Source organism: Scylla paramamosain, chromosome 3 (assembly GCF_035594125.1).
Source record: "Scylla paramamosain isolate STU-SP2022 chromosome 3, ASM3559412v1, whole genome shotgun sequence".
NCBI lineage: Eukaryota > Metazoa > Arthropoda > Malacostraca > Decapoda > Portunidae > Scylla > Scylla paramamosain.
The window spans coordinates 35,825,157-35,848,984 of NC_087153.1; the positions used below are offsets into that span (position 1 = coordinate 35,825,157).

General features: G+C 40.5%; 2 protein-coding genes across 5 annotated transcripts in view; one reads left to right on the forward strand and one right to left on the reverse strand.

Moving 5' to 3' along the window:
- LOC135094581 (protein gooseberry-neuro-like) overlaps nucleotides 1-3,195 on the reverse strand; it is a 50,849-nt gene extending 47,654 nt beyond the window's left edge. Inside the window, exon 1 of the mRNA XM_063994833.1 lies at nucleotides 3,096-3,195. The gene's annotated coding sequence lies outside the window, so the exon portion shown is untranslated. The remainder of the gene's footprint in view (nucleotides 1-3,095) is intronic.
- Nucleotides 3,196-4,205: 1,010 nt separating this feature from the next.
- On the forward strand, nucleotides 4,206-17,808 carry LOC135094622 (uncharacterized). 4 transcript variants are annotated; one of them, XM_063994897.1, is made up of 13 exons: nucleotides 4,206-4,508; nucleotides 5,645-5,693; nucleotides 6,216-6,310; nucleotides 6,901-7,023; nucleotides 7,915-7,978; nucleotides 8,660-9,095; nucleotides 9,882-11,182; nucleotides 11,240-11,393; nucleotides 12,091-14,044; nucleotides 15,104-15,255; nucleotides 15,462-15,666; nucleotides 15,926-16,066; nucleotides 17,259-17,808. In XM_063994897.1, the coding sequence occupies exons 1-13, from the start codon at nucleotides 4,486-4,488 to the stop codon at nucleotides 17,359-17,361; spliced, it is 4,800 nt and encodes a 1,599-aa protein (XP_063850967.1). In that variant the 5' UTR covers nucleotides 4,206-4,485; the 3' UTR covers nucleotides 17,362-17,808. The 4 variants fall into 4 exon arrangements, with proteins under 4 accessions (XP_063850967.1, XP_063850950.1, XP_063850955.1 ...); XM_063994880.1 differs by having other exon boundaries at nucleotides 9,882-11,393; XM_063994885.1 differs by having other exon boundaries at nucleotides 9,882-11,393; nucleotides 15,107-15,255.
- The last annotated feature ends 6,020 nt before the right edge of the window (nucleotides 17,809-23,828 follow it).

Sequence of the window (23,828 nt, forward strand, 5' to 3'; positions counted from 1 at the left end):
ATAACAAACTGAAACAAACAGAAAACACACACACACACACACACACACACACACACACACACACACACACACACACACACACACACACACACACACACCGTCCCCTTGCTCCAAAGGGATAAACTTATCGCTCTTTGAAAGTAAAACAAAATAATATATATATGAATAAATAAAAAAAAGAGCAAAACTACAGACCACACGGGGACTATGGAAATAATCTTATCCTACTAATTTCCAGACACTGGCGGTTTACTTTTGGGCAAAATATGACGCTTTTACAAATTATGATCTATACAATGAAGGGATCAGCAGTGAAACTAATGAAATTAATCAATCTAAATCTACCCTAACCTAATTCCTCAGATAAAAACGCTGCTATTTCAATATCATCTGAACTCACAACTGTGTTCCACAAGTATATGACAGTAAGTCACAGGGATAAATGAAGAACAGCATGCAAATAGCTCAGGTTGCCCCCTACCCCCTTTGGAATATGAAACCAAATGTATTACAAGTCAGTGCTAGAATCATCAAAATGTTCCTAAAATATTACCAGCATAAAGTCTCTAAATAATCAGATCAATAAATAGTCACAAATATATACTGATCGACAAGCATAGATATAAAATAGACAAACTGTCAGACGGACCGTAGTAAGTGACTACGGAAACTGGAAATTTCTCTTGCACCCACCACACTATTTTACTTCCCTGAACAGCACTAATACTTGGCCGTTCTTCCCCGTGGCAAGGAATGATGGTCCGATCACCGCCAGCTGTAACCACAAGGAAATAAGATCAAATATTCCCTGGCCGGGTGACGGGACACTCTTTTCAGCTGAGCACAGGCGCAGCTCATCTGTGTCTTGGGTTTCTGCGATCGTTGGGTTGATGAAACTGAATGAACTAGATATACATTTATTGATTTCTAACATTTGCAACATTCATTGTGGTGTTACTATTCTTATCACTAATGTATTTACAAATATCGATAAACAATAGATTTCAAACAATTCAAGCTCCAACATTTGAGATCATGTGTTGTGTGGACAGGTATGGTTATACTCATCCTCTTCTGCACTATTTCCGCGGAATAAGCACAGCACTGTATTGTCCATGTGTTGTCTAGCTAATGCTAAATATAACTTCAGGATAACCTCAACACTCCTGTTTGTTACACTCCAAATGTTACTTCCACGTCCGCATTTATTCAGTTGATACTACCTTCTCATTTGTTTTACTTTAAACTACGCAATATATATATATATATATATATATATATATATATATATATATATATATATATATATATATATATATATATATATATATATATATATATATATATATATATATATATATATATATATATATATATATATATATATATATGTTTATTTATTTATTTATTTATTTTCCATTCGGGAATCACGTTATTATTTACACCCTGTACATCAAGGTGTGTGAGGTAATGTAAAACTTTCAGGTACAGATATTTCCAAATTTTAGACACAATTCTTAGCACCACTGCGTATCGCTGTGTTTTATCATGGTGGATTGCTTGAGAGTAAATTTTCGCGGAGTAAATCTCTTCCCACACTCTTCACATCCATTTTTTTTTTTCACTCCAGTCTGCCCACGTATGTTGGGTAAGATAAGTCATAGTAAATCTCTCTATATATTCTGGACATTCGTAATTCTTGTGTGTCCTAATGTGTCTCAAGGGGGCAGATTCGTGATTTGTGAGTAAATCTCTTCCCACTTTTACAGATTTTTTTCTTTTTTATCTCGTGTATCAGGATAGATTTGGTGGTCAGAGTTTTTAGTTGATCTACTCCCACATTATACAACTTTAATTTTCCTTAAGTTTCCTCATAGCTTTCTTTTCCCTTTTCCTCTGTGGACGGAGCTGTCTCAAATTATTTTTTCTCATCACATCTGCATCTACATCTGGGACAGACTGATGCTTGCCATTCAGTTGCTGCTGGCTGTACATCCTTGCAGTAATGCTGACAGCAGTAGACACCACTGCCAGGAAAGGCAAACAAATTCCTGGTTACCAGCTTGGTCTCTGGCCTCAACACCTACAACAATGACGACAGTCAAGACACTGCCCTAATACATTGCTCCTGCCTGATGAGCAATGCCGCTTGGTGACGTTTCACTTCCCGTGTCGGGTTCTCAAGAGTGCTTCTCCCGTTAATAATATTGAAATTTTGTTAATATATCCGCTATGACCATAAAAACGCCCTTAGAAACCCATGTCACTTCAACTAGACTTACTAGAGCCTTTTGAAAGTAATCGAGGCTGCGGCCACCGGTTTCACAATATGGTCCACAGACTGACGGACACACACACACACACACACACACACACACGATAACGTAATATGATGCAGTTTTTGTTATACGGTTTCATTTTCATGTTACGCTCCTTCCCTCAAGTGGAAACCAAGGGGAATACAAGCTGACACAAAGAAGTGTTAGGTACGCCATGGACTGGGGAGTCTGTGTAAGCTGCATGTTGAAGCTTCTCGTCCGGCAAAATACATGAATAAAGGATAAATTAGTGAAAAATAAAAAATAAAAATAAGATAAATATAGCAAATCAAGTGAATGGATAGACGAGTTAGTGAATAAACGATAACGATGCCTCCCCCCCCACCCCCAGCTTCGCCCCCCTGGACCTCCCCCCTTAAAAACAAGGGCACTGCTCCCCATCCTCAGATTTATATTTTAGGTCCATCTAAAGGTATATACAAACGAATGGAAAAGAATACACCAAAAGTTAAGCCGGGAAAGGGCTCTAGATAATTACTCAGCATGTCACTCATACACGTTACTCAGCAACGCAAAAGGAATGGTTAAGAGCTGAGCCATTGGTGCATCTGCGCCGCCATGACACGTCAACACAGCCTAACAATGGCCCACTGCCTGCCAACACTCATCATTTTACCCACTCTCCACGCCCACCACTGGCATCCTAGAACACGCATACATTACATTTTAATCCCTGCTTGATACTGAAACTACGATCCCTTGACTCTCATCCCATATGTACACGGTAGTGTACACTGCTATCTCACTACAACTCACTTCTGTGGAGTATTTCACTGATGTAAACGCCTGGCTAGTATGATAAACTGTAGAAGGCTCTGCTACCTACTCATGGCGTCGTTACGGTGAGCGAAGAGAGCGATGGGAAGGAATAAAGGCCCCACAATGCTCCTAAATGAACTTCGGCTTGCGTGCGAATTCATACAGGAAAGTACTTACTCCCGGTACACAATGTGCTATACAGTCACCGTAACAAAATAGTATATTACATAATCATTCAAAATTATATAATAATGTCTCTCGCAATTATGCAAATTTTATTTAGAATCCTTGGTCACCAGCGATCAAACACAGAGAGGTGATGTGTCACTCACAGTAGTCTGAATTTTCGTGAAACATTTGGCTTTTGCACACGTAATCAACACGGGATCTTATAAATGTGATGGTGGTTTGACAGATTCAGGATGGGGGAGCAGATTCCTGGCGTGAAGCTGTGTTATATCAGATGGCAATGCAAGATCCACTAAATCAGTAAGGTGGTTAAGGGTGAGACCCTCTCTCTCTCACCATGAGAGAGAGAATGCAGCTGAAATGACTAAAGATTTGGTGAGTGGTGGCCAGTCGTGCTGCTGTATCTCTCTTATTATCGGGGATCCGGTAAAGCAAAAATTAATTGTTCCACTGGTAGAGAGTGTGAAGCTGTTGGATGGCAGAGAGCTGCAGATGTATGTGGTCTCTTGCGGGGTCATTGTCAATTGCCAACAAAGGCCGAAAGAGCCATTTAAGATACGAAAGACCCAACTCTAGAGTAAACGGAACTGTATGAACCAGTTCCCTTGAAAGAGTTGAAATTCCCATCAATGCTCCCTAAGAAAGTATTAGAATCCTTGACTGCTCGACATCACACAACGCAACAACCGCCCAGCGTACCCACCTCTTGTGGTAGTGGCAGGGCGTGGGGCCGAAATGGAGAACAGAAGCAGCCCATCTTACCCCAGGAACGGTTACCTGTTTTATTTTATTTTATTTTATTTTATTTTATTATTATTATTATTATTATTATTATTATTATTATTTTACCAGCGTTATTTAACCCTATTTTCATTAATTAATTTAGGGTAGTATATATATTGTGCGAGAAACGAGGAGGCTGGGGCCTGTCAGAATTCCCTAGGCAAGAGACATGCACGAAATAACTACATAGGAGTGATTCCATTTAAATTTTAGAATCATCTTATGGCAATACACAAAATGTATTAACCATTAGCAAAAGCTTTCACAACACGGAGTTAAGAGGCGTGTGTTGAGGGTTGAGGTGCAGGGAGCCGAGGTGTGGGAACCAGGCGATGTCTCCTATTCAAACCTTTGTTGTGTTGACGTGACGAGTAGCCTTCTGACAATTTTATCTTCCTAGAACAGGGGCGCCGCTATGGATGATGAAAAAGAGAATGAGTGAGTATGATGGAAACATTATGGAGCTGTAGAGTGACGGAAATAGTCACGAGTGGAGAAAACTGCAATTATTGGTGGGGAAGGGAAGGGCTGGCGGGGTTGGTCCCAGAGAAATTTTAACACGATGATGCAGTATTGTTTAGGTAGATAGCTCATTGTTGAACAGTAATCGCATTTGATGGGGTATTTTTTTTATGCCTATTGGTATTGAATTAATTAAGCTGCCTGTCTCCTGGTGATGGGCGAGGGAACACTATTCAGTAGGCCACAACCTCTAGTCAGTCCTTAAATATTTCCTTCTGATTTCGTCACTCTGATAATATGTCGTTTAACTGTGCCAACAAATGTAGAGTGAACTGAATTATCCTAGTGTCACCCTTGCAGCCTGCTGTGGAAGAATAACTTTCTTTTATTTAAGAATGTCTTTAGATATTTGTACACTTGGTTAATTTCCACTTTTCTTACAAATTCCATATGGCTGATGAAACCATTTTTTTACTGAAAAGCTTTGATGCGTTATCAAATGATCTGCCATCACCTGTTGCAAATCACTGTTTTCATTCCTCACTTCCACCATAAGGAACAGAATAATGTACGACAAAATATGACTGCAAATTAGTCAAAACGCATCAGAACTTACCAGAAAAAAATACCATTAGTAAACTCATCAATGCTGTGCAGTTCACAGTTAGACCAGTTGCTCACAGTAGTTCTCTCGATAAGAAGGCAATAAAATTAAAAAAAATCACTGCTGGTGTTAATATAAGTTTATGACACATATATTTGGGGTTCGTATTCAAACCTAACATAACCTAACCTACCTACCAAATTATTGTAACCTTAAATTTTAACTTATTCCAAAAGAAAGCCAATAAATTTTTTAAAATCACTGATGGTGTTAGTATTAATTTGTAACACATATATGTGGGGTTGAAAATACTCAGCCTGAGGAGCTCTAGCCAAAGAGATACGTCATGAAAGTAGAAGTGAATATGTAGTGATTCTGGAATAATACCTGTACATTGTCACTCAGAATGATGCGCTATATAGATTTCAATGTTACATGTCAATTGTGAGGTGTATTTTCTATTTCAACATGCTCCATTGTTTGTCTGATGCCTCATAACATTTTTCAGGACAGCAAGACCAGTTGTAGGATTCCGGCCTGGCAAGAGGAGGAATTCAGTAAGTTTTATCATAAATGTCTTGATAGTTTCTCATCTGGTTCACTGTAGGATGGCAACCTTAGTTTCTCATCTGGTTCACAGTAGAATGGCAACCTTAGTAGTTTGGGAGAACAAGGACCACATTTGTACTAAATCCACAAATAAAGTATGAATCAGTCAATTTACTACCTTACCAACTAATAAATCCCCAATTTGTGCACTTTTTCATGTAAATATAAATATTTACATATTTATATTTACAGAATTCCAAATTCCAATAAATTTGTAAATTTGTGTTGCACAAAATAGAGGCTGGATTTTGCAGCTTTGTTGATGGGGGTGCTTTTTCATTTCCAATCCTCCCCTCTGGTATATAAATCTGTGTGTGTGTGTGTGTGTGTGTGTGTGTGTGTGTGTGTGTGTGTGTGTGTCAAGAAAAAGAAAAAAAAATACTTGTTCTGTTTCATATCCATCTTTACTGATCTTCATTGTGCATCTAGATGCTTCATTTGTGTTGTTAAGATGCTTCCTGGTGCTGCAGATCCTGAAGGAGTCACCAGCGAGGAGCACTTACCAGGAGAGGCGTTCATTGGGTTTCAAGAAGCGGGTTTCCTTCTCAGGAACAAACACAGTCAAGTGAGTGGTCCTATCAAAATTAGTTTTAAGATAGGAAGAATCACTAAAAGAGAATGCATATCATGTGAAAGTAGGAAGCAAATGTCTCATAACACATTTTCTGTATGTAATATTTTATGTAGAACTTTATTTTTTGTCAGGTGTTTCATCAGGAAGTGGGCATGGTAGTTCAATAAAGATGTATTTGGACAGTGGCACACAACTAATGGTCGCCTACAAATTATACTACAGATTTTAAGGGAAATACATCTCTATTCCTTATTTAAATATGGTCTTGCTCATATGTATAAAATAAACAGCAACTATCAAAATATGCACTGTAATGTAACCTTTATTTTCAAAGAAGCAAAAACTACATGATTGCAACTGTAGTATCTATATATCTGTCAAGAGGGATACACTCCTATTAGCACAAAACTGTACACTCTCAAAAGCAAAAATACTGATTTTCCAGATTATAATACTTTTCGTTCGCATTCCATTTTCATTTGAGCCACCACTTGTATTATTATTATCTTTTGGTTGGAGCTGTATGTATAATCTAGTAGTCACAAAACTGCACATCCTCACATCTGATCATTTCATCAAAGGGAGTACAAGGCTCAGCATGGCGGCAACACTGAGTGGGACAGCTCTTATGAGATGCCAGTGACACACCATGACAGCTCAACCTCCACCCTGCCCACCCCAACCAACAATTCCAAGTCTGTCAGGTACAGCCATATCATACCAAGGAAGGTTCACTCTTGATCTTTTTTGGGCTTGTTTTTGTTTTATGCACTTTTTTTTTTTTTTATAATTCACAATTTTGGTTTAGTTGGATCCAAAGCTGAAAATAGATAATCTCTCAGTCTTTCATATAATACTTTTCTCATCAGTGATAAATGTATCTCTGGGAAACATCCATGGTCACAAAGAGGACGGCAAACATCGTAAAGAGTTCTGATGGCTAGGCATCTTCTGTTGGGCATTTTCTGGTGTATTCCTGTGCAGCATCTCTGGCTCTTGCATTATGGTCATAAATGAACATCTTGTCTGTATTTTCCACGCTGCATTGTGACGAGGATACAAAAGCCACACTTGCTTTGCCTAGAGAAATGGTGTGTTGACCTCCCATTGAATTTTATTTTTTAGATATTGATTATTACAATATTAATATTCCTAATTTTACTTTCAGTGTGAAATTACATATGTAACCTCTCATTAATATCTAGGGTTGATTGAATATCCAAGAGTATATAAAACTATAACATCTTCAAGATGGCAGTGTTCACTACTAGCCCTCCCCTCATCCTTCAAGGCTTTTTAATTCCTCATGCATGTGAATTTAAATTTCCTGTAGCTCTTAAACTATGGCAATAAAAAATATGTTGATGGAATGTTTCTGGCTCAAAATGATGCAGTCACTCATTTAAGAGAATGTGACATTCCTCATGATACTCAGTATTAGGTTTCAAAAGTATTGAAAGCATTTAGGGAGCATGGTACATTGACATGCTATATTTATGTTGCTAAATTAACATTATTTTCAGCCAGGTTCATCAATAAGCTATATATCCCTTTACACCCCATTTTCTTTATACAAGTTTCACTTCTTTTTTCAGGTATGAAGCTAATACCAATGCTGGGCTAGCAGTTGTACTATCACTACACCACACTGCTACTCAGGTTAGTCTTCATTTTTTCCTATTAAAAGTATGGCTATTATTTACCTGTTTCTTGCTCCTGCCAGCATGGTCATATGCACTGACCTATCTGTGCTTTCAGACCAATACTATAATAGGTGCATGGAATGCTTCTGTGACTGCCCCCCCCACCCCCCATTGCATTAAGCTGATTTTCAAAGATATAAGTAGGAACACAATAATATTAAGTTGGTCATTCAAAAAATCTGGCAAAAATTATTGTGTAATTTATCTAAACACGTCCATGTGACTGCCCATACATGTCACTGGAGACTGGAGACTCAATTTGCATCAATGGCCATTTGGATGTTTTAATATACTCGTAAATAATGTTACTTGTTTCCACATCTTTTCTCAGATATTAGTACTTAGATAATTTTATGTCTTCAGTAATCAACTTACAGCAAGACAGATGGATAATGTGATAGAAAATATCTTAAATGTAAAGTTTTGGAAAGTGGCAAGAGCATTCTGCATGCACCACTCAGCTGCCCCTGCAAAAAGTGGTAGAAGGCATGGGACATGGCTTCTAGATCAGTTTAGCCTATGACAACTGTAATCATTGGTTTACTTTACATTGAGAATATAAAAGCACATGATTGTGTATTCCACAATACTCATTTTTTCTCAAGTAGGGCTTATGTCGGCTATCACACTCTTACAGAACGACAATGGTGGGATTGGTGGTGGTGATATGGATTGTGACAACTCAAACTTCCTCAAGAAATTTTTATCCCTCACACCTGCTGAGACAGGTCATCTGTCTTCAGTGACAGTGAATGACAGCACCACCATCACCACCACAAGTGTGCATAACAGGCCGCCCACAAAACCCCATAGCCAGCCACCAGCCAAGGTCCCACAACCTCCACCACCATCATCTCCTGCAGAAGACAGTAATGAAGATGACACAAATGTGCAGAAGAGTTTCCTTGCAGAGTTTCTGGCTCTCACATCCTCCAAGACTCCATCCTCACCACCATCCACTGAAGAGGATGGTGACACAGCAGACTCTCAGAACTTCCTTAGCAAGTTTTTAGCTCTGCCATCTGCCAACATCCCAGCCTCAGGTGCGTCCCTTGCCTCCCTTGATAGAAATGGTTTGCTTCTCATTTTATATTGCCAGTTGTCATTAGAGAATGGCTACTGGAATTCTTTCATACATTCCCTTTGGTATACACAAAGTATAAGTATCATATGTGTTTTTTCAAGACCCTCCATTTTATTATGGGAGTTTTGAGGTCTATTGTATCCCCATTCATCATTTGGATGCAATACTGCATATTTCAAAATTATATTTTATAGTTTTGCTACAGTTCTTGAACTTAATCCATTTCAGGAGGCTGTTTTAAAAGCAATTTATCTGAAAATCAATTTTTTTTTTTTTTTTTTTTTTTTTTTTTTTTTTTTGGTATAAGAAATAATGTAAATTTATTTAATCTGTTTCAGACCCCCAAAATTTGAAGTTTTTGGATGAAGTAAAAACAATGCATATACTTGTAGGTCTGCATAACAGTATTTACATGCATAGAATCATACAACAAATAAATAAGTAGATACAGTAAATAATTAAACAATTGAATATCTAACAGCATGTGGCCTGTGCTGAGAAGAGCTGACAATGCAAGTGGAGGATGTTGAGGGACATAGAAATAAGAGATGATATTGATTAGGAGTTATTTTACATAAAAAAATACCAGATCTCTTACTCATCCTGACAGGCAACAATTGCTTATTTGAAAACTAAGGATGCATTCCACAACAAATTTCTCTTTCTCACACATTTTTATTGAAAACAGTGAATTTGTTCCGTTGATTCATCTTTCAGTTGTGTTTGGCAAAGTTAGGTCATCAAGATATCTTGTGGAATACTTATGTTCTTTCAGGTCCCATGCAACACAAGGAGGTATCACAGAGCAAGGGTAGGACCTGTTTAGGGAGCAAGGCCATCATGCCATCCTACAACATGACCCGTCCTTTGAGTCAGGTTATCAGAACATCCCAGGAGGTGGACCACAACATGGAAATGACCTGTCCTGTGAGTCAGGTAATGAAAACATCCCAGAAGGTGGACCACAACATGGAGATGACATGTCCTGTGAGTCAGCTCATCAAAACATCCCAGGAGGTGGACCACAACATGGAGATGACCCAGCCTGTGGCTCAGATTGTCAGGCCATCCCAGGAGGTGGAAAACAACATGGAGATGACCCGTCCTGTGGGTCAGGTCATCAGAACATCCCAGGAGGTGGAAAACAACATGGAGATGACCCGTCCTGTGGGTCAGGTCATCAGAACACCCCAGGAGGTGGAAAACAACATGGAGATGACCCGTCCTGTGGGTCAGGTCATCAGAACATCCCAGGAGGTGAACCACAACATGGAGATGACCCGTCCTGTGCTTCAGGTCATCAGAACATCCCAGGAAGTTGAACACAACATGGAGGTGACCCGTCCTGTGGGTCAGGTCATCAAAACATCCCAGGAGGTGGACCAGAACATGGAGATGACCTGTCCTGTGAGTCAGGTCATCAAAACATCCCAGGAGGTGAACCACAACATGGAGATGACCCGTCCTGTGGGTCAGGTCATTAGAACATCCCAGGAGGTGGACCACAACATGGAGATGACCCGTCCTGTGAGTCAGGTCATCAAGACATCCCAGGAGGTGGACCACAACATGGAGATGACCCGTCCTGTGGGTCAGGTCATTAGAACATCCCAGGAGGTGGACCACAACATGGAGATGACCCGTCCTGTGAGTCAGGTCATCAGGACATCCCAGGAGGTGGACCACAACATGGAGATGACCTGTCCTGTGAGTCAGGTCATCAGGACATCCCAGGAGGTGGACCACAACATGGAGATGACCCGTCCTGTGAGTCAGGTCATCAGGACATCCCAGGAGGTGAACCACAACATGGAGATGACTCGTCCTGTGGGTCAGGTCATCAGGACATCCCAGGAGGTGAACCACAACATGGAGATGACCCGTCCTGTGGGTCAGGTCATCAGGACATCCCAGGAGGTGGACCACAACATGGAGATGACCCGTCCTGTGGGTCAGGTCATCAGGACATCCCAGGAGGTGGACCACAACATGAAGATGACCTGCCCTGTGGATCAGGTCATCAGGACATCCCAGGAGGTGAACCACAACATGGAGATGACCTGTCCTGTGGGTCAGGTCATCAGGACATCCCAGGTGAACCAGAACATGGAGATGATCCATCCTGTGGGTCAGGTCATCAGGACATCCCAGGAGGTGGACCACAACATGGAGATGACCTGTCCTGTGGGTCAGGTCACCAAAACATCCCAGGTGAACCACAACATGGAGGTGACCCGTCCTGTGGGTCAGGTCGCTGCATCAACACATAGGATTGAAGTAGTCCGTGGTAAGTAATATTAAAATGATTTTTTATGTAAATAATATTATATTTATATTTCCCCTTTTCTGCTGTGCTCTTTCACCTCAAAGGGAGAAGTGGAGGGACATTGTTCCACAGTTTGTGTATACTGTCACTGAAATGTTTGCTGAATGTGAAACATGAGATTTTTAAGGATATTGTATCCTGATGATTTTATAGAGGCTGGAAGATCCATGGAAAGAGACAATCCATAAAATAGATAATTTGCTAACCTAAATGTAGGTATAGGTTTTTTCAATTAAAGATCAGATTCTGTATAGGTGTGTGTTGATAAATTTTTCATATTCATCAGTAAACATCTTTAGAAATGTTACATTTAAAGGTTATATTTAAAATACTAATAGATATCATCTTAGATCAATTTTACCTTGTATTCATCAAAGAATTGGCAATACCAGCTTTGTGTAAGGAGTTTGTAAGATTTAATATCTTTCTGGTACCGTATTTCAGTTTTGAAAGTAGTGATATTTTCTTTATTCAGAAAAAAATAAATATGTGATTCATCCTGGAACTAATGAGGAATGTTGTGTATCTGTTTATCTCAGAAATGTTCACATATGTATCATATCACCTGCAAGCTCATGACTTGCTCTTGTGTGGCTCCTCTAACAAGATTATGTTGAGACATTTTTCAGGAAGCACTCAACCTTGGTACTTTTTACAGAAGTTGGCATGACACCCCAGGAGACCCGTCCTTTCAGTCTGGTCACCAGGCCATCCCAGGAGGTGGAGCACAACATGGAAATTACCTGTCCTGTGAGTCAGGTCACCAAAACATCACAGGAGGTGGACTACAACATGGAGATGACCTGTCCTGTGAGTCAGGTCACCAAAACATCCCAGGAGGTGGACTACAACATGGAGATGACCAAACCTGTGGCTCAGATTGTTAGGCCATCCCAGGAGGTGGACCAGAACATGGAGATGACCCGTCCTGTGGGTCAGGTCATCAGAGCATCCCAGGAGGTGGACCACAACATGGAGATGACCCATCCTGTGGGTCAGGTCACCAGAACATCCCAGGAGATGGACCACAACATGGAGATGACCTGTCCTGTGGGTCAGGTCACCAAAACATCCCAGGAGGTGGACCACAACATGGAGATGACCTGTCCTGTGGGTCAGGTCACCAAAACATCCCAGGAGGTGGACCACAACATGGAGATGACCCATCCTGTGGGTCAGGTCATCAGAACATCCCAGGAGGTGAACCAGAACATGGAGATGACCTGTCCTGTGGGTCAGGTCATCAGAACATCCGAGGAAGTGGACCACAACATGGAGATGACCCGTCCTGTAGGTCAAGTCATCAGAACATCCCAGTTGGTGGACCACAACATGGAGATGACTTGTCCTGTTGGTCAGGTCACTAAAACACCCCAGGAGGTGGATCACAACATGGAGATGACCTGTCCTGTGGGTTTGGTCACCAAAACACCCCAGGAGGTGGACCACAACATGGAGATGACCTGTCCTGTGGATCAGGTCACTAAAACATCCCAGGAGGTGGACCACAACATGGAGATGACCTGTCCTGTGAGTCAGGTCACAGGACCTAATGAGGTGGCCTGTCCTGTTAGTCAGGCCACAATATTATCCCATGATATGGAAGTGACCCAACCTTTGGCTCAGGTTGTCAAGTCATCCCAGCAAGTGAACCAGAGTATGGATGTGACCTATCCAGTCTGTAGGTCAGCTTATCAGCCTCAGCCCATCATCTTGCCTCAAAAAGACAAAGACAATGTGGATGTAACATGTAAGATCACCACACCTCAAAATCACCTAAACATGGAAATGACTTGTCAAGTCACCACATCAACTCATCCTGTTGGTCAGATCACCAACCTGCCTCAAAAACAGGAGCAGAATATGGATGAGACCTGTAACTTTACATCATCTCAAAAGGACCAGGATATGGAATTGTCTTGTCAGATCACCAGGTCAGCTCAAGATGTGGAGGTGACCCGTACTGAGAGTCAGGTCATTGTATCAACTCAAGATATGGAAGTGACTTGTCCAATGATTCTGGTCACCAGACCATCCACAGAGGCAAACCATCCTGTGTGGGAGAACAGACAATCCCAGGAGGTGGATCACAACTTGGAGATGACCCATCCTGTGAGTCAAATCAGCAGGTCAAGCCATGAGGTGTGTGCAGGCCTGGCCAGCAGTACCACCAAGGGGCAAGGTCAGGCAGTGTCCATTCTTGGCAAACGAACTCCATCCTCAGAGTGCTCAGACCCTCCTGCACCCAAACTGTTTGCATCATGTACACCCCAAGCCTCTCCAGATCATTCCATTTCCTCACACCCTCACTCCACTGCTACTCCTTGTTCATCCCCACATCCTGTGCCATTGACACCTTCCTTATCACAGCAAACCCTACCCACATCACTATCTCAAAGCCCACACTGTTCATCATCCTTGCTATTGTCATCCATACACACCACATCCACAATCCCAGATGCCTGCATTCCTCCCCTAGCTGCCACATCTGAGCCATCTTCTACTTCATTCATGGCTCTTCAGACTCCTGCTACCTTGCCAGCACCAGAAAGTCCACGTCACTGTCCTGGCTGGTGTTCCCTCCGTGCTGGTTCACTAATCTCTCACCCAAAGTAAGTTGTCACTCTTACATCTATTTACATGCCAGAGTTGGTTTATTTTTTCAGGAACAAAATAAGTTTTGCAGAATTATTTGTATTCTCAAAGCACATGTGTTTCCTCCTTTTACATAATCTTCAGAACTTCTGCAACAGTTTTCTCAGTCTCCTCAGAATCAGCCATTGGTGTAGTATCACCTACAAAGATAAGCTGCCTCATGTACTTCATTTTACTATCAATATTCACAAGACTGAACATCTACCAAACATTCTTGCATTCACTTCCCTTCCAACACCATATTTGTAAACATTAAACAAAAAAAAAAAGTGATATCACACATCCTTGACACTGTCCTAATCAAACAGAAAACCACTGATATCTGGTACTTACCACTCTTAACACATGCTCTACTATCCAGAAAACCACTGATATCTGGTACTTACCATTCTTAACACATGCTCTACTATCCACATGAAAATTTGTCACCATACAATCCAGAAATGTTCTTTTTTGAGTTCTGTCACATGCACTTTTCTAGATCCATGAGCATCCAAAACATATTCTTTTATGCAGCATATTCACATATTTGTACACATTGTGCTTAGCTAATGATGTGTAAGAGGCACAGCCTCTTGGTCATGATAAAAGAAACCTATGGCCAACAGTTTATAATTTAAAAGTTTTAAGATTTACAGTTCCACGTACTTCAGTAGAGAGGAAAATATTGAATTGAGTTTTAAGATTTATGATTCCTCTTTAGTAAAGAGGAAAATATTGACAAGTTTTAAGATTTACAGTTCCACTTACTCCAGTAGAGAGGAAAATATTGATTTGAAGTACTAGTTAAAAAAAAATACAGGCATGCTTATAGGACAATAAAGAATGAAGTGATGTTTTTCCAAGTATTATTTTGTAATATTTTCACTATACTTAATTTAATGTCTTCGCTCAAAATACTTCATCTCATACCTCAGAAAGATATTCACAACAATGCACAAGGTCTTTTTTTTTTTTTTTTTTTTTTTTATACATTTGTTATATTTGTATTTACTGATTAGCATTTTGTGTCTCAGCAGTGAAAGGTACAAGTGGCATGTACAAGAAGTGGAGGGAGACAAGTGGTGCCTGAATCTGCTCCACAGTCCCTTGCTTCTGTACCTCACACTGGCCCACCACCAACACCATCGTATCATTACTGCTGCTGACACCAACTTGAAAAGTCAGAGTGAGTCATCCTGAGTTTCTCTTTGGGATAATAAGATCTTAAAGGTTCATATTTAATTTGAGTGCCATGAATGTTGGTTCATTTCCTGCCACACATTAAAAACTCATCAGAAGTACCGAGGTATATAATAGTATGTCTTTTGCAATAGTGACATGATGCAGGAAGTAATGCAGGAATCAGGATGTATAAGTTCTGTTACATTTCAGACATGAGCAATCCAGTGGGCCAGCTGGTGCTGAGAGTGCTGGGCTGCCGTCTTGATGGTGCCCTGCCAGGCCTGGTGGGTGTGGTGGTGTGTGAGGCGGGTGCTGCCCTGGAAAAGCTGCTGGAAGCGTACTTCTCTGCCCATGACCTTATGGTGGAACTCAACCTCATCAAGTTTTTCCACTGTACTAAATTTACCCCTAACAGGTGAAAATACTATCTCTCTAAGGAATTGCAAGTTATTTATCTATAACTACTACTGTTTATTTTTGAGGCTAGAAAAATTATTGTTGGCATGTTAATAAGATGTTTATATAATGGGAGTGGAGGCACACTGATTTGAAATGTTGATGAAACATAAAGATGTAAGTGACTGACCCATTAAGTCATAAAAATGCATTTCAGTAACATATTGTTAACAGAATGATGAACAGTGTATTAATTCTTGACATTTTGTCTTGATCAGTGCCAAGGTTATCTTGAGCAGCTACAAGAACCACTTGAGCCTGGAGGTTGAGGTGAAGTTGGAGCCACCCTCACCCCAGCCAGATGATCCCTACACTCTCCATCCTTCTGTCACCATCAAGATTGGCAATGGCAAGCTGAGGTGAGGAAGGACACACTCTTCCACCTCTCAGCAACTACACCTCTTCCATTCTTCCTTCTTAACACATACATATGCACATACTTCTCAGTAGCTCAGTGGTATTGTCTAGGCTGTTAGCTGACAGGACTGCTTTCATGCTGTATTCACAAAACCAAGAATTTTCCACTGATAAGCAAGCAGTTACTGTCCATTTAGAGGAAGCGAATAGGGAGTGCAGTATATGAAAGGTCAGTTTTACTCATAGATCAAGATAGATCAGGGTGTTATTGGCTCTAGGTTCTCTCTGGCAGGGTATAGCTAATAGTCACAAGTCCAATGAGCTCATGAAATCAAATGTTTCTACATTTTCCACACAAATAAAATAAGTGCACTGCTACAATATGAATGTGAACTTAGAAGTATTAGATGGCTCTCCAAAAGATATAAATGTCAACCCAAAAAATGCAGGAGCCAACTTATTCATAAAAACAACTTAATGATAGTCTCATATTGAAAGAGATGTGTTAAGATCAATGATTTGCACACTGTGCGCTGTGACTATCACCAAAGTGTGCCACCTAATTTTTGTAAAATTTGTGCTGTCTAGTAGGCCTGCACCACACTGACTACAGGGTTAGTGTGTCATCAAAGTCCAAGATGTACCTTTAATGCACCACTAAGCCACAAAAATTTTGAGAACCATTGATTTACACAGTATTTCAAGACAAAAGGATAAATACCAAAGTATGCTCTGAAGTGTTCACTTGTCTCCCAACTCACTTTAACCATGTACACAATTGCCAGTTTGCCAGGTAGCAATTACTTGAGGTTTTGTGTCTGGCAACTTGAAAAAAAAAATAAATAAATAGATATCTTAGATTATAATATATTGTTATATTATTGTAGGGAAAAAGATAGTAGATTAAAGTTAATTAAATAGAAAGGGACATAAAAGAGGAGAGGCATTTGTGTTCTTGTGTAATAGGGTATAAATGTAAAATAGTAAAAAACAAAGATTAAATATTTTTGTGATGTCATTACTCAGGAAAAAGGAGGTCAGACAAGTAGGGAAGCATTTCAGTGATGTAGTGACTCAGTGAAGAAATGTTGATTGGTAGAAAGCAAAGAGAGGAAACATTATTTTACAGAACTGTGGTGCAGGAAAGGGACAGTGTGAAGAACAAGGAGAGAAATATTATTTTTGTTGTTTCAGGAAGGATGCAGTGGAGGCACTGATGACAGATGTGGTGCCAGGACCACAACAGATTCTGAGGCTGGTGACTGCTGTGCATCAGCTGGTGAAGAACACCTTCTGATGACTGCATCAAGATACATCTTCCCTATTCTGTCCTTTATAAGGTTTTCATATATGCTGTCTCTTGTTTGAGGCACTTGAGCATCAGCACTACAGCAAAAGTGACCATAAACTTAAAGGTTCAAAGATTGCAGGCTTCTTTCATCCATTAACGTTGCTGCAGCTTTCCCTGTGCTGTAACTTGCTTTTGTGGAGAAATTTTGATATCCTTTGTTATAACTGGATGTGACTCAGGACTGGAAATTTTTTATATACCTAACCCTTTTATTTTTTGGGGGGGTGGAATTTTTTTTAGTGGGAACTGATATGATGGCTCCTCTCTTTGCATTAACTTTTATTACATTTACACATGTATATATTTCAAAAATAGTATTGCTCTTACTATATTTTTAAATTAATGTATTTTAAACATTGAATATGTTTCAATAAATGGATTTAATCTCTATAATATCTATTCATTATTGTTACCATGTGTCATATACCATTGAACTTAGCTTTCATAACTGTTGGTCTACTGACAGCATAATATGCTAAGTATGAGAACTTTCAGATACCTTTAATACTATGTAGTGCAGACCACATTAAGACACGTAATGTTAAGGTTTTCAAGGTCCATGTGAAGGTATTTGGGTAACAATTTGTTGTCTGTGTAAATAGAGTAATGAAAGCTTGCAAGCAAGTGCTATTGACTCTTCAAGTTTCTGATAGTGCATTTCTTGGCTGTGGTTTCTCAAGGCAAGCACTGGTCTTGTATTTCTTGGCCTGAAGTGATGCACAACACTGACCAGAGTGGATACAGTGGCTGGAGAAACAATGTGTAGCCACAGCTAAACACAGTGAATTGAATATCTGAATGGCGGATATTAAGGGAATTAGGCTTAAGTTTGAGACTTGGGAGACTAGGTTGTGATTGTTGCCCTGCTGCTGAGCGCCGGCCTCGCTCACATGTCCGCTGGTGTAGGTGCGTTGCCTCAACCCTGCTGGCGGTGAGGACTGCCTAGCCATGAGGAATACTGTATCCAGAGTGAGATCATAAAACACGTGCATAGTGTCTGCAGCAAACACCTTGACATCATGAAGAGGATGGCAGCTGATGGAGATGACTTGCCATGATCTGTAAAACATAATTATATTCATAGTGTGCCTTTGCTACTACAGTGAATATAATAATAATAATAATAATAATAATAATAATAATAATAATAATAATAATAATAATAATAATTATTATAAAACTATCAGTTAATTAATTAACTAATACGTAAAAATGCAGCACCCAACCTCGGCCACAGATTAACCACGACTGCCGCTCTGGAAAAAAAAAAAAAAAAAAAACTGCCCTTCTGAAGAGCTCCATAGACTTCTATACGCTGCGCGGGTTAGCAGTGCATGCGGCAGATCATTGCCGCGCGGTCAGTGTGTGAAGGGCCTCATTGAATTTCAGTGATTTTTAAACCGCGCGGGAAATCCACGCGAAAAAAAAAAAAAAAAAAACGCTAGTGTGAAGCCGGCCTAATGTTTGGTAGGCCTAAATTATTGTAACTGCTAAAGAATTAACAGGGTAAGTGAATAAAGATGTAATATAATGTGTTTAAATAATGTCAATAACAATCAGGAGGAGGGGATACAAAAAAGGGACATATGTATTTCAGGGGATCTTTTATACTTGACTTTTCTCTCTGATATTGACAAAAAAGAAAACAATCTCCTGAAAAAAAAAGTCAGGTACCAGATCAGCAAAAAAAAAAAAAAAAAAAAAGTACAGGAAAGTAAAACGTTGAAAAGGCCAAGTCTTCTGGCAACCTTTCCGTCTGGCACATATAAATAACCCCACAACTTCCTTCAGTAAACAGACGCGAGGGAGGAAAATTGAGGCGAGAACAGACACGGAATTCCTGTAAACACAGCAGACTGTCCTGGCGGTGCCACAGGTACACGAGCATCTTAATGTTGCTGCTAAGGTGACTGAGTGTCTATAGCAACACTACTTACAAAAATGTGTTTCCAGGTGTACTGTCAGCTAAGCATGAAACTCCTACATGTGTTGAGGCAAGTTCTGACAATATATATTATTATTTTATTTTATTTATATATTTTTTTCAAGATTATATCAACACACATAAATTCAAGTAGTTCTGACTAACTAAACTAGTGATGGCTGCAACAGAATATGAAAAAAAGTAAAAATACTCAGTCATTATGTAATTTGTGACTTTAAATTTCAGTTACTTGACAAACTAAGGAAGATATGTTTTATAGTAACACTTCTTGATCAAAGAAAATGTGACAACCAAGGAGACACTAGCGATTAATAATCTGCGCCTCTCTCTCTCTCTCTCTCTCTCTCTCTCTCTCTCTCTCTCTCTCTGTGTGTGTGTGTGTGTGTGACTGACCACATTCCACGGTACACTGCGAAGTTCACGACTCAAGTCTTCCAGGCGGTGTTTATGCTCCAACTACGAAGGGAATATGTAACTTGCCATATTTTTTTATCTTATTATTATTATTATTATTATTATTATTATTATTATTACTATTATTATTATTATTATTATTATTATTATTATTATTTATTTATTTATTTTTGTGTTAGTGTCTCCAGAAAATATTAAAATAAATATTGTAAATCCTATTGACTGTTCGACGGAGGAGGTAGTAGGCACCTACCGAAACGATAATTACTCCCAGTGAGGTCTAAGGCACTGGGTCAGAGGGTGCTGTGAACTTATCATTAAACCCAGCTGTGACCTCACTGAACGTTTCCCTTTGTGTCTCACAACACAAGGGGCAGTCACAGCCTGCCCTCTAAAGACAATTCTCTTCCTTCACACAAAACTACAAGCGCAGTTTGGAAGGGGACTTCTGCATCATCCACGTCTCAGACACATGTTACCGCCTGACGCGCCTCGCCCGGTCCGTGCCACCAGACACCACAACAAAATAACGCTTTAGGATTAATGTTAAGTATTTCCCCACACCCTCTGTACATTTTTAGTTTGTAAACTGCCTGAATAATAAACCGTTTATTATTATTATTATCATTATCATTATTATTATTGCACCTAATAACACACACACCCTTCACTCAAAAATTCAAAATTATCATGGCGACACGTACACCAGCCTCGGAGTCCCCATCTGGGGAGGGGACCACAAATGTCCCCAGGTCGGACTGCTCTTCTGACAACGACGCTAAGTGTCTTGACACCCCCCTCAACTTTTTCTTCATTAACTTCTGCAACACTCGCGGTCTAAGATCTAATTTTCAATCTGTAGAACACCATCTCTCCTCTTCTAAACCTCATCTTCTTTTCCTCACTCAAACTCAGGTGTCTGAGACAACTGACAGTAGCCCCTTTTCTGTTCCCTCCTACTTTCTCTATCCTCATTTTCGATCCAAAGCTGGATGTTGCGTTTATATGCGCAACGACTTAACCTGCTCTCGTGCCCACGCTCTTGAATCTTCCGCGTTTTCCACCATCTGGCTACGACTACTGAGTCACTCTCAAACTAAATTCATCTGTGCTGTATACCTCTCACCTAACTCCTCTGACTATAAGAAATTCTTTGACTACTTAACTTCCAGAGTGGAGCACATTCTGACGCTCTTCCCTTTTGCAGAGATCTCCATTCTTGGAGACTTCAGTGTTCACCACCAGCTTTGGCTTTCCTCTCCCTTCACTGACCATTCTGGTGAACTAGCCTTCAACTTTGCCATCCTCCACGACCTAGAGCAATTGATGCAACACCCTACTCGTATTCCTGACCGTCTAGATACGCCCAACAAACATTCTTGACCTTTTCCTGACCTCTAATCCTTCTGCTTACGCTCTCACTCTCTCTTCTCCGTTGGGCTCCTCCGATCACAATCTTATTTTATATCTGTATCTTGTTCTATCGCTCCAATCCCTCCTCAGGATCCCCCTAAGCGAAGGTGCCTCTGGCGTTTTGCCTCTGCCAGTTGGGGGGACCTGAAGAGGTATTTTGCTGATTCTCCTTGGAATGACTACTGCTTCCGTGCCAAAAACCCGTCTTTTTGTGCCAAGCGCATAACAGAAGTGATAGTGTCTGGCACGGAGGCGTGCATTCCTCGCTCTTTTTCTTCCAAAACCTTCCAAACCTTGGTTTAACACAGCTTGTTCTCGTGCTATACATGATAGAGAGGTGGCCCAAAAAAGTACTTAAGCCTTCCATCACCAGAATCTCATGCATTTTATATTCCTGCCCAGAACCATGCCAAGTCTGTTCTCCAACTAGCTAAAAACTCCTTCATTAATAGAGTGTCAAAATCTTTCAAGATCTAACTCCTCTCGTGACTTCTGGCATCTAGCCAAAAAATATCTCCAATAACTTTGCTTCTTCTTCTTTCCCTCCTTTATTTCAACCAGATGGCATCACTGCCATCACATCTGTCTCTAAAGACGAACTCTTTGCTCAGACCTTTGCTAAAAACTCCACATTGGACGATTCAAGGCTTGTTCCTCCCTCTCCTCCACCCTCTGACTACTTCATGCTACTTATTAAAATTCTTCGCAATGATGTTTTCCATGCCTTCGCTGGCCTAAACCCTCGGAAGGCTTATGGACCTGATGGGGTCCCTCGTACTGTTCTCCGAGACTGTGCCTCCGTGCTTGCACCTTGCACCTCTTTCAGCTCTGTCTGTCAACATCTACCTTTCCTTCTTGCTAGAAGTTTGCCTACATTCAGCCTGTTCCTAAAAAGGGTGACCGTTCTAATCCCTCAAACTACCATCCTATTGCTTTAATTTCCTGCCTATGTAAAAGTTTTTGAATCTATCATCAACAGGAAGATTCTTAAACATGTATCACTTCACAACCTTCTATCTGATCGCCAGTATGGTTTCCGTCAAGGCCGCTCTTAACTGGTGATCTTCTGGCTTTCCTTACTGAGTCTTGGTCATCCTCTTTAGAAATTTTGGTGAAACTTTTGCTATTGTCTTGGATATATCAAAAGCTTTTGACAGAGTTTGGCACAAAGCTTTGATTTCCAAACTACCCTCCTACGGCTTCTATCCTTCTCTCTGTAACTTCATCTCAAGTTTCCTTTCTGACTGTACTATTGCTGCTGTGGTAGACGGTCACTGTTCTTCTCCTAAATCTATTAACAGTGGTGTTCCTCAGGGTTCTGTCCTGTCTCTCACTCTCTTCTTATTATTCATTAATTATCTTCTAAACCAAACTTCTTGTCCTATCCACTCATACGGTGATGATACCACCCTGCACTTTTCCATGTCTTTTCAAAGACGTCCGACCCTTCAGGAAGTAAACATTTCACGCAGGGAAACCACAGAACGCCTGACTTCTAATCTTTCTAAAATTTCTGACTGGGGCAGAACAAACTTGGTATTGTTCAATGTCTCAAAAACTCAGTTCCTCCATCTGTCAACTCGACACAATCTTCCAGACAACTATCCCTTCTTCAATAACATTCAACTGTCCCTGTCTTCTACACCGAACATCCTCGGTCTGTCCTTTACTTATAATCTGAACTGGAAACTTCACATCTCATCTCTAGCTAAAACAGCTTCTATGAAGTTAGGTGCTCTGAGACGTCTCCGCTGCTAAATCTGTACAAGGGCCTTATCCGTCCATATATGGAGTATGCTTCACATGTCTGGGGGGTTCCACTCATACTGCTCTTCTAGACAGGGTGGAATCTAAAGCTTTTCGTCTCATCAACTCCTCTCCTCTAACCGACATCTCATCGCCGCAATGTTGCATCTCTAGGTGTCTTCTACCGCTATTTTCATGCTAACTGCTCTTCTGATCTTGCTAACTGCATGCCTCCCCTGCTCCCGCGGCCTCGCTGCACAAGACTTTCTTCTTTCTCTCACCCCTATTCTGTCTACCTCTCTAATGCAAGAGTTAACCAGTATTCTCAGTCATTCATCCCTTTCTCTGGTAAACTCTGGAACTCCCTGCCTGCTTCTGTATTTCCACCTTCCTATGACTTGAATTCCTTCAAGAGAGAGGTTTCAAGAAACTTATCCTTCAATTTTTGACTGCCGCTTTGGACCCTTTTCTGGGAGTGGCATCTCAGTGGGATTTTTTTTTTTTTTATTGGATTTTGTTGCCCTTGGCCAGTGTCCCTCCTACATAAAAAAAAAAAAAAAAAAAACCGTACATAACGAACATTTGAAACTGGCATTCTCGTACTCTCAACTAGTAAATAGCTGACGGGGAGAAGGCCGAGGAATGGCTGGGGGAAGAGGAACGGTCAGGCAAGAGACAGGTGTTAAAATTAAGTGAAGGTAAATGAGTAGAGGAAACGTTCAGTAAATGAGTGGAGGAAACGTATAGTTAATGAGTGGAGGAAAGATACAGTAAATGAGTGGATGAAACGCACAGGAAATGAGTGGAGGAAAGAAACAGAAAATGAGTGGAGGAAAGATACATTACATGAGTGGAGGAAACGTACAGTGAATGAGTGGAGGAAAGATACAGTACA